This window comes from Pelodiscus sinensis, chromosome 10, assembly GCF_049634645.1.
Source record: "Pelodiscus sinensis isolate JC-2024 chromosome 10, ASM4963464v1, whole genome shotgun sequence".
Classification (NCBI taxonomy): domain Eukaryota; kingdom Metazoa; phylum Chordata; order Testudines; family Trionychidae; genus Pelodiscus; species Pelodiscus sinensis.
Genome location: NC_134720.1, coordinates 32,504,656 through 32,516,728, shown reverse-complemented (window position 1 = coordinate 32,516,728; position 12,073 = coordinate 32,504,656). Strand labels below are relative to the sequence as shown.

General features: G+C 46.4%; 1 protein-coding gene across 8 annotated transcripts in view; it reads left to right on the top strand.

The window, feature by feature from the left end:
* LOC102456789 (NACHT, LRR and PYD domains-containing protein 1b allele 5-like) overlaps positions 1-8,925 on the top strand; it is a 42,958-nt gene extending 34,033 nt beyond the window's left edge. For 7 of the 8 annotated variants that reach the window (XM_075937817.1, XM_075937816.1, XM_075937815.1 and 4 more), the window contains exons 14-15: positions 6,409-6,681; positions 7,652-8,925. In XM_075937817.1, the coding sequence (XP_075793932.1) occupies positions 6,409-6,681; positions 7,652-7,671 (293 nt within the window). In that variant the 3' untranslated portion in view covers positions 7,672-8,925. Of the gene's footprint in view, positions 1-6,408; positions 6,682-7,651 lie in introns of those variants that run through there. The other variant, XR_012906271.1, reaches the window with a different exon arrangement.
* Positions 8,926-12,073: the final 3,148 nt, after the last annotated feature.

Here is a 12,073-nt window from a genome sequence, read left to right as displayed (position 1 = left end):
TCTGATTAGCCCATTGAAGTTCTGACTTGACAGATATAACCATGGTTGTGACTTCCTATTAAAGTAATTATTACAAACGTATAATAATCATTATTCTCTGTAAGCAGTAGCACACTTTAAGATTGACTATTATGCTAGATTCCTGCATGTATCAAGTAATTGAAGGAACTTGGCTTGTAGTTCAATGCTGCATATCATATGCATCTGATATGCCTGGGTATTCGTTATATCTGCATATCTGTGTGTTCAGGCTTGTGCATTTTTTTCCACTAATAAGTAGCTATTTATGATCAGAAAAAATGTTCTTCATCAAGTGGTGTCCCTGTGGGTGCTCCACTCAGGTCTCAGTGCATCCTCATGTCACTGATTGGAGATTTTTGATGAGCAGTGCCCCTCACGCCGCGCCTGCACACCCAGCAACGTGCCCCTGCCATTTGTCGAGTGTGCTCATTGTGAGCCCCGTCAGTTCCTTTTCTACCTTGGCTGAAGACGGAGTCAGAACAGTGTTCTTCTTACTGACAGGAAAAACAAAAATTATTATAGTTATTTTAAAGTTTGCTTCATAGTTTAGGCAGTTAATGACAGTTTTCAACATTCGCTTAAAAAAAAGAGAGATTGAGAAGCACCGCTGCTGCGGCTTTTTCTTTAACATGCCAGGTTCTCCCATCTTTAAAAGATGAGACTCATGTCAAGACTTGATGCCTATTTCTGATGGCCATGCCTCCTGTGTTAAATGCCTGGGAGAGAGTCATGCAGCACATAAGTGCCTGTATTGTCATAACATGACAGCCAGAGCCAGAAAAGACCCCAAAATACGGCTACCACGGGACAAACCTGAGGAGACACGGGAACATCAGAAGCCCATTGATAGGGTGGCGTCACCACCCCCAGAGGCTCACAAGCTTTGTGGGCTTCCCTGGCACGCTCATTAACAGCGCTGCCCAGAGCCTCTCATTCCCTGGTGCCATCACTTTCCGGCACCGCGGAGAAACGCAAATCTGTACCATCCAAGAGAGCTGAGTCAGAACCCAACCATGCCGCACCAGTCAGTGCTGTTTAGGCAGCGACACCTACAAAGCCACATATGCCATCACCACCAGCTCCCACAGGCACTTCTACAGTGCCTGAACAGATCATCCCTGGTCAGACTGAACTCGATCGTGCTCCAGCACTGCAGCATAAGAAAGCGCTGCGCAAGACCCAGCACTTACAAAAATCTCCTCAGCCAGGCACACCACTCAGATCAGGAGCTTGCTCACTACGCTCCTCAGTGGTGTCTTATACCCAGAGTCATACTTATATGCCAGAAAGGGCTCCCCACTCTCCTACACTGCTCTCACCAAGAACTGACTATGGCAGCGGACATAGGAGCAGATTTTCATCATGCCATTCATCTCCACTGGGATCAATGACCACTCTGGCATTCAGTCGGGATCATTCCCTGCAACATCCCTTGTGGCCCAACCAGCCGTGCATGTATCCTCCACAGTAGTTTCAGCCTCAGTGGCTCCTCTGGGAATCACGGACTCAAGAGATACAGCTCCTACATTACAACAGCACACATGTATGCACTCCCAGACCATATCCACGCATTCCTCAGCGTCTCACCCGCCCTCAGTAATAACACAAGTGGGCTCCAATGAGAACGATAACTTACCTCATTTGGACTCGGAGAGTTCCTCACACGACCCCAGATCCACTAGACCAGATGAGGCAGCTTTCTAGATATCGCCCTCTCCACTGGCAGACGATCTAAAACAATTTCAAGAATTATTTAAGCAGGTAGCTCAATCACAGGACATTACACTCCAAGAGACATTACACTACAACCCACGGCATCCTCAAAGATAGCTCTACCCATCAACGAAGCTATCTTGGAGTCATCAGATGTGCTTTGGCAAAATCCAGCCTCCATCACAGGGCAGATAGAAAATACTTTGTCCCTGCAGAAGATATGGACTTCCTCTTCACACATTTCCAGCCAAACTCACTGGTCGTGGACTTAGTTAGTCACAAGGCTATGAACCCACAATTTAAGTCTACACCCTGCAACAAAGAGCATATGCAGCTAGACACCTTTGGCTGTAAGGTATACTATTCTGCCACCCTCCAATTCAGGATATCAAATTATACAACCTTCCTGGCTAACTATGATCATGCCAACTATGCTAAACTACAGGACCTACTGCAGGACCTTCCTGATGTTAAGAGATTACACTTCCAGTCCATTGTTAAGGAGGGTTTATCTATAGCAAAAATGGCCCTCCAGGCTGTAATGGATATTGCTGACACGGTGGCTAGGGCCACAGCTACAGCAATCGTAATGCATAGGGCCTCATGGCTGCAGTCATCAGAGGTCCCAAAAGAATTGTAATCAAAGGTGGAGGACCTCTCCTTTGATAGAAAACAAGTATTTGTCACTAAGACAGATGAAGTCCTATACTCAATGAAGGACTCTTGTACCACACTCCACACTCTAGGGATGTACACCCCACCTAATAAGAACTGCAAGTATACTCCCTACCAAACAACTATAATTATAACTATTACAGACAACAGCAGAGGCCTAAGCAACACCCTAACAGGAGGAGATGCAGCAAAACCAGTCCACCACTCAGTCGACTTCACACAAATAACAAATTTGAAGTCTTGGTAGGGGGTCTGAGTGTCCACCCCACAGATCCACTGCATTCCAATGTCACCTTCCATCACCGCCTGAGCCCCTTCTACCAACAGTGGGCCCAAATCATTACAGACAAATGGGTACGGGAGATTATCAAATCGGGTTACACAGTCCCCTTCATATCTATGCCCCCTACCCTCTCCCTCTTCAGGGACCCATCTCACGAACCCCTATTAAAAACAGAGGTGCAAAATTTACTCACTGTAGGCGCAACAGAACCTGTTTTTACAGATTATCAAGGAAGAGGATTCTACTCCAACTATTTCCTAACATCCAAAAAACCAGGGGAATGGAGACCAATCTTGGATCTCAGGAAACTCAACAAGTTCATCCTCAACGCAAAATTCAAGATGGTGACCCTTGCAACTATAATACCTGGACTAGACAAAAGAGACTGGTTCTCAGACCTCGACCTTCAAGACACATATATTCATGTAAGCATCCACCTGGCCCACAGGAGATTTTTCAGATTTGTTGTAGGTCAAGACCATTACCAATACAGAGTCCTCTCCTTTGGTCTTTCTACGATACCTTGAGTGTTCTTGAAGATGCTAGCCATAGTCACAGCCTTCCTCAGAAGACAGAACGTCATCATCTTCCCCCTACCTCGATGATGGTCTTATCAAGGGCTCCACTTGCAACAAACTAAAGTGATGACAACTGCTACCAGGGCAAGTTTTTCCCAATTTGGCCTGCTTATCAATATACACAAGTCCATCATACAGCCCACACAAAAGATAGAATTTATCAGGGCTCTTCTGGATTTGGTGACAGCAAGAGCCTATTTGCCACCACAAAGATTCAGGGCACTCTGCAACTTCATTTGGGGGGGGTCAAGCATATTCCTTTTTCCACAGTCCGGATGTGCCTCCAATTATTGGGGCACATGGCGGCAACAACCTTTGTTGTCCTATCCGCGAACTACCTACAGCATTGGTTCGCAACCACCTACATTCCAACCCAACACTGCCTCGTGAGGTGTCTCACACTTCCTCTACCAGTACTACAATCTCTCAACTGGTGGACTTCTCCAACCAACATATTTGCCGGTATACCCTTCTACCACCCAGATCTGTCAATAACTATAATGATGTATGCATCACTTATGGGCTGGGGTGCCCATTATAGCACAAGGTCAATACAGGGCACATGGTCCCAATGGGAGAGACACCTCCATAACAACATCCTGGAGCTCAGGGCCATCAGACACTTCTTGGAACAACACGAGTGGGAGATCAATACCAATATTCTCTTAGTTTTTCGCAAGTGGGGTTTCCCAGCTATAGACCTTTTTGCAACAGCACTCAACTGCAAATGCCACAAGTTCTGCTCCCAAGCAGGACTGGCAAGAAGTCGGAGGGGGATGCCTTCACCATCCACTGGATGGTTCCCCTACTCTATGCCTTTCCACCAATCCCTCTACTTGCCAGAGTGATCAACAAGATCCGCTCCCTCCAGGCCACAGTAAGTCTAATAGCCTCTGCCTGGCCAAGACAACCCTGGTCCTCCCAACATAGACTCATAGACTTTAAGGTCAGAAGGGACCATTATGATCATCTAGTCCAGTGGTCCCCAACACGGTGCCCGCGGGCACCATGGCGCCCGCGGGGGCATTTCAATGCGCCCGCCAGGTGCTCGGGGCTGGCCTGGCCCCGGGCACATGGCTCATGGGCGCTTGCGGGGGGAGCGCCGGGCGCGCGGCACTCGGCGGGAGGCAGCGGGGGGAGCGCCGGTCCCGGGCGCGCAGCACTCGGCAGGAGGGGGGGAGCGCCGGTCCCGGGCGCGCGGCACTTGGCGGGGGGGGAGGAGCAGGAGCGCCGGCCTCGGGCGCGCGGCACTCGGCGGGGGGGGGGGGGGGAAGGAGCGCCGGCCTCGGGCGCGCGGCACTCGGCGGGAGGGAGGGGGTGGCGGGGAGCGCCGGCCCCGGGCGCGCGGCCCTTAGAGGGGGCCCTGCCCCCGGGCACGCAGCTATGGGGGGACCCCGCCCCCGGGCGCGCGGTAGGTGGGGCCCCGCCCCCGGGCGCGTGGATGGGGGGGCGCCCCCGGTCCCCGCCCCCTGGCGCCCGGCAGGCAAACGGCCACGCCCCCTGGCGCCCGACAACCTAAAAAGGTTGGGGACCACTGATCTAGTCTGACCCCCTGCACAGTGCAGGCCACAAAATCTCACCCACCTCTCCTAGAATAATCCTTTCACCTATATCTCAGATATTGAAGCCTTCAAATACTTTGAAGACCCCATCACACTTTTGCACAACATTACGCCCTACAGAAAGGGTAAATACCCTCCACATCTCTGGCAGATGTGGTCCTTCCTTCCTCTACATCAGGGCTACTCAACTTTGGAAGCCCCAGGAGCCACAATGATACTCATAGCACATGCCGAGGGCCGCAACTTGTGTAGTTGCATATACATGCAAATATATGCAAATAGCCTTTCACACTGACGGTTATGAATACAAAGATTAAGACAAGACTACACAACATGTAGGCTCCACTTAAGTCAGTTCTGCTGATATTAATAAAAGTGCCATATTTACCTAATTTCCACCCATATGACAGTACTTTTAATGAGCAATGACTGTCCAGGAATTTAACTACTAAATCTCATATCAACAGAAGACCATTATATTGACTACTTCTTTGGTTTGGTTCCCATCCGTGGGCCGCAAACAAATGGGCCGCATGTTGAGTAGCCCTGCTCTACATAAATGACTCCAATGCCCACCACCATCTGGCAGGTACTGCTACTATGTCACCTAAGTGGAGCACCCACCGGGACAGCACTCAATGAAGAAGAAGTTACTCACATGGTACAGTAATGCTGGTCCTTCGAGATGTGTGTCCCTGTGGGTAATCCACTACTCCTCTCCTCATCCTTCCTATACTGCCTGGTGAGCTAGTAGCTCACTACAGGTTTTTATTAGTCGTCATTATAGCAGCATCAATGAATTAAGTGAAAATGCAATAGGGATGCAAATAAAAAAAATCCCCACTAATGGCTGTTGAACCTGCAGGCTCTCGGAGGCTGCTAGTGCCATTGGCCCTGCAGGCCTCCGATGGTTGCTAGCCCTGTGAGTGGCTGGGAGTTTAACTGGTAAGGTTAATCGATAAGCCAATGCTTATCGGCTTACCAGTTAAACTGTTAGGGTGTGTCTAAACTACATGGCTCCATCGATGGAGCCATGTAGATTAGGCTGATCGGCAAAGGGAAATGAAGCCGCGATTTAAATGGCTGCCGCGCTGAGCCGACAAACAGCTGATCAGCTGTTTGTCGGCTCAGCGCGCTAGTCTGGATGCTCCCGCGCCTACCTGAAAGCCCTTTATCGATATCCCTGTTATGCCTCGTAGGATGAGGTTTACTGGGGAGGTCGATAAAGAGCTTTCAGGTCAGCGCGGGAGTGTCCAGACTAGCGCGCTGAGCCGACAAACAGCTGATCAGCTGTTCGTTGGCTCAGTGCGGCAGCCATTTAAGTGTAAATGAAGCCGCGATTATTTAAATTGCGGCTTCATTTCCCTTTGCCGAACAAACAAATCTACATGGCTCCGTCAACGGAGCCATGTAGTTTAGACATACCCTTAGATCCCTACAACACCCTAATATGATCACCTTCATTGCATATCTCTGTGTTGCAGTATACAAAAATAATGGAATCATTTAATTAAGTACCGACTGAAAATAAGAATGTTGGAGCCGATTTGTTATTTGTATCCTGTATGTTTTTTAGATGGAACTAAAGCTAAAACTACATTAACTGACCAGCAACTGATGACTCTTGCAAGGAAGATGGGTAAAGATTGGAAAGAAATTGCCATTGAATGCCTTAAGTTAGAAATGAAAGATATTCATCAGATTCAGGCAAAGGAAGACGAGGTTAATGTTTATAAATTCATGATGTTGTGCAAGTGGAGGGAAGGTGAACAGAATAATGGAACTGCCCAAAATTTGTATGACAGTCTCAAGGATCATGTGTCATATGAAGTAATACAAATACTGAAAGGTATACACCAACTTTTCTTTATACTTCATTATGTGATTGTGTGTCAGACGTGCTTCTGGTTCCAGTATCAGAGAATTCACCAGACACTCTAATATGTATGAACATGAAGTCTTCCCCTTTATTGTCAATGCAAGTGTTTATCATTCTACTATATGAGCAGTATTTTATACTTGCTTTTTGAAAAAAATATTTTGGCATGACTAATATTAGAACAGTTAGTATAATTTCATGTCAGTTAAAATCAGTCACTCCTATAAATCCAAGCAAAATCTTGTTTTTATTATGGAGCTCAGTGCAAAAATGTCTAAACCCAGGAGCTAGATGTAGTCCACGGCTTGCCTGGATCTGGCCCCTTAGGCTCTGGGCTCCCCCTCAGCATTGGGGAGCCTATACTGGCACTCCAGTCCCCTTCTGTCCTCCTTTGGAGCACACAGAATATACCAGCCTGGACCCGCCTAGGCTCTGGTCTGCAAGGGGAATGCAGGGACTGTCTTTCTCCTTCTCAGTCAGGGGCCACGTCAGTGAGGGTTTTGTTTGGGTGTTTTTGCTTCTCACTTGTGAGTGGCCCTCGACTGATTTTTCTGTTGGTTAGTGACCTCCGACTCAAAAAAGTTCGCCACCCTAGTCTAAACCTTTGTTCTTAGATATTTTAATAACATTTAAGTTGCATCTTTACCAAGTTAATTGTGGTCTTGATTATGAAAACATTTCTGTATGCACTTAACTTTATGCATATTGATTATAATGGTGCTACTTATGTTTTTAAAGTCAAGCATATGCAGGACTGTTTGGAGAACTGGAGCCTAAACTGATCTGGAGAAAGCCTTTCTGAAAGGGAAAATTAGCATAAAATTATTTATGTAGTGTCATAAGATGTTATGTACATTTATTGTTATTACTATTTAACAATTATATTGCAGTAGCACCTTGTGGTCAACTAATATATACATGTGTGCATTCATTTCCTCAGATTTTGTAGAGCAGACATAAGTTCATGGAGAAACAAGCTAAAAGGAGAACTCTCAGGGACATTCAGCTGCATAATGGTTTAAACATTTCATACTGTTTAAATGTCATTTAATTGTGGACTCTACTTTTGGAACTCAGGAGACCCAGTATGAAGATATAATCCATCAGCAATCTTTGGAAGATAAAACATTATTTTGGAAAATAATATGAATTGAATTTTGCACCAATGTAAATAAGTGCAACATTTTCAGGAGTAATTATTCAAATGTTTGAATACCAACTATATTACCAATATAGTTATCACTGAAGTAGCAATCTGAATGCAATTTGAATCTCTCATTGATGTCATTTCTCTTTTGAACCATTCCTGCTAAGTGCTGAGCAACTCATGTGAATTACAGAGCAGTCTCAACCCACCCTTGAAAACAGCTCACCCTTTCCAACTATTGGACAGTCTTGTTTAAGTATTTTTTTATCCAGTCCAAAGGTGATTTCCAGAAGAGATTAAAATGGCTTTGGGGGCTCATTTCTATACCTCTCATCATCACCTATAAAACAATACTGCCAATTTCACTGGGTTCAAAACATTTCTCTGTACATACATTCACAGACTTAGTTAGCATGGGTCGCTGTATACATGGTACATAAACTCTTTGTGATAATGCAATTATATGGTCATTGTGTGTGTCTGTGTATGCCACTTCTTTGCTAGGAAGTTTTATGTTTATTCAGAGGTGAAATACTAGTTTCAATGTAGCATCAATATGAACTAAAGGCAGCTTTACCTTTTCTCTGGAAAGGCCATGATGCCTCTGTGTCAATAGCAGGTCACACATTTCTTATAAGAAGCGTGTATATGTTGTATAGATTTTTGTTGTATTATAATCAATGTAGAATTGAATGTATTTTTAGTATTTTTTTTACTGTTTTTGACTTGAACATTAAAATGACAGGTATGTAGGCTAGACATAGAAATTTTACTGAAGGATGCAGAAAAAGAAAATGTGAATGGATAACTCAGCAGATAAAAAACACATAGGTGAGTTTTTAAGCTTTTAAAATATTGTTATCTGTAATACAGAACTGCTTCCTTGCAGGCAAATTGACATCTAATTTTAAGGGCTCCTGTGGATCTCTCTATATTGTCTGGCTTCGAATGTGTATTGGCTTTGTGTACTTTTAAAAATGGGAATAAAACTGAGAAATACCAATTTTTCATTGGAATTCTGAATTTTTAAAATTTTATTTCACAAATAAAATATAATTTAAATTATATCATATGCTGATCTGAGGTAAGCATTCATTTTTGCAGCCATGTACCAGTTCACTGTTAGATGAAATTCTGCTTCTGCTTAAACACGTTTTTGTGTTTAGAGGTCTTTGTATTCTTCCTGATCTCATAAATTCTGTTCTCATCCTTCTGAAAATGTGTATCTCTTTAGTGCTATGCTCACTAACTATGGGTATGTCTACACTACAGCATTATTTTGAAATATCTTATTTCGAAATAGTTAATTCGAAATAAGTTATTTTGAAATAATGCATCTACACACAAAATGCATTTCGAAATAGCGTTTTGCTATTTCGAAATAATGCGCCCACACTGAGTGGATGCTGAATTGCATTTAAGGACGGCCCAAACCAGGTTCAGCAGGGCATCAGGTCAAGAATTACTTTGTGTGGCTGCTGCTTGAGGCTATCTGAGGCCTGTGCTTAAAGGGACAGCTGGTTCTCAGCTTTCTCTGCTTGCTTGCCTACCTTTTGTCTCTGCATGCTCTGGTTGCCCTCACTTGGGACACCACAGCACTCTGCAACATGGAGCCAGACCTGACCCTGGGCACTCTGATGCTTCTCGTGGACATGTTGCTGCGAGTTTGGCTAGACTTCTTGCAGGCTGCCATCCAGGAGGCTGTCAGTATCGAGGAGGCCCTGCGGGAGAGCTTCCACCCTGAGGAACACTGAGAGCCTCCCTGGTCTTCCCCACTGGGGGCTTGTACCTCATTCCTCCCTCACGTCCTTCCACTTACTCCTCCCTAACCCCCTTTCCTGATGTCAAATAAAATACATGTATACACCACAAACTGTCTTTATTTAACAATACTGGGGGGGGGGAATGAAACTCTGGTGAGACTGGGGAAAGGAGGCGGGAGAGGGGAGAAGAGGGGGTGGTAGTGGGAAGGGGGAAACCTAGGAGGAGGGAGCTGGAAGTGGGAAGCAAGAGGAAGAAGGGGGAGGGAAAGCTCAGGGCTCAGGTTTGGGGGATCTCGACAGGCCAACTTGATTTTCATGCAAACCTGCTCCGGGGTTCGCATGTGGCCTTTGGTGGCCAGGCTGGCAACTATCCTGCCATAGATGGCCACGTTCCTCCATCTAGTGCAGAGATCATGGACATTGGGGGCATCCCCCCCAAATGTGACTAAGGTCCATGATCTCCACCCTGGACCAGGAAGGTGCCCGCCTTCTCCAGGCCCTGGCAGCTCCTGGGAGCTAGCAGACTGCTCCAGGGGAGCGGTGGAGGGCTGGCTGCCAGTGGCTTGCTGGCTCATGTTTTGGGGCCATTGGGTCATTGGGAGTGACTGCTGGCTCTGGGCTGGCAGGCTTGGAGCTGGCATAGGCACTATGGCCATTATGAACCCCTTTAAGGGATCCAGGGAGGGAGGAGGGAGAGGAGTGTTCTTGGTTGAGGCTGGAGTGGCAACCAGGGCACCCTGGGAAGGCTGGAGGCCCCCTATTTCGAAATAAGTGTCTACACAACACTTATTTCTAAATAGCTATTTCAAATTTAGTGTTATCCCTTGTGAAATGAGGTTTACCAAATTCAAAATAAGCACTCCACTATTTCAAATTAATTTCAAAATAGCGGTTTGGCTGTGTAGATGCTAGTAAAGTTATTTCAAAATAATGGCTGCTACTTCAAAATAACTTTGCTGTGTAGACATATCCTATGAGTCCTTCTAGATCTTGGCCATAGCCTTTTTTCACATTAGTTATGGTAGTTTACCGTATGCTTGTGTGTAGTCTCTGCAGAACTTTCTTTAAAGTTATGGACTATTCCCTCCACATTCTAGATCAGGACTTTGAAACTAAGAATGTTAATCAGCTAATCGAATAGTTGATGCAGTCTGCTTGAATCCGCTGCTCACCCGATGCTCTTTGTGTGCACTTTGCTTTGCCCCTCTGGGGCTCTTGTACATTTCAAAAGGAGGGAGCACAGGGCCAGTGGGGGACTGCTTGAGTCCCCATCTCGCCCCCTCCTCCCGCGGTGCTTCTACTTTTGAAAGAACCCTGCTCTTGCTACATTTCAAAGGTGGAAGCACTGCCAGTTCCCCACTGCGCTCCTCCCCCTCCCCCCGGATATAGTGCTGGGGGGAAACAGCTGGGGGAAACCGGCTCCTGCTCCCCCACTAGCTGCCTCTCTCTGATAGAGGCAGCAAGAGAAGGGGGAGCTACTAGTTGAGTCCACTATCTAATAAGCATATGCTTATTGGATTGTCGACTAGTTGCTTACATCCTTATTTGAAACCACCAGTAGTGTAAAGCCAGCCCAGATTTTATACTTAACCCAATGAATACTAGGAGAGCGCAGTGAAAGTCTAGTCAGGATGCACTGAAATTTCATATAGAATAGACACGATCAATAGAGGTTATATCCCCAATATCAATGCATGGATGGGAATCACAGATCTGACTATGCCATAAATGAATGGAGTTCAGCGACTCTGTGGCAGTGGTCAACCTCCCCTGGACCGCTGAGGGAATCTTCACTAACCTGATGAGTCCCTTGGAGACAGAAGGTAGAAAGTGAATGAGCTAGGGCAGCTATAGGCTGGTTGGAGCAGGAGGGGCATTTATTATCTCCAGGATGATCAGATGTGTCATTTTTAAAGTGACAGTCCTGTATTTAACCACACTTTCAGATGCCCCAACTTTTTCTGAAAAATGGGCAAATTGTCCTATATTTTCCATCTCCAATCCATCAGTACTGATGGGTTGTGCTGCTGGCCAGATCCGTGCTCGCCAGCCACCTGCCCACCAGCAGCGAATCAGGGAAGGGAATCCTGTGGCTGACGATAGGGGTAGTGAGCAATGCTTGTGGTGAGCAAAGCAACAGCATGTGGTGCCATGCTGCTCCCCCTGTTGGTCCTCCAGTGTAGCCCCTGCAGTGTGCTGGCTCTCAGCCAGCAGTGCCCTGCCCCCATCTCACACTGACTGAGCTGTGAGCTGCGGTGGCTAGTGAGTGCGGTGGCTGGTGAGTATGATGGTGACTGGTGAGTATACATTACATGTTTCCTCTGCTGCCCACCTATCAGCATACTCCCCTTTTCACTGCCATCTTCCTGCTTTGCCCCTTCAGCCCCCCCCATCCACTCCCATTGCTCCTCTATACCCCCACCACCAGTGGATCATGTTCAACTCCCTCCTC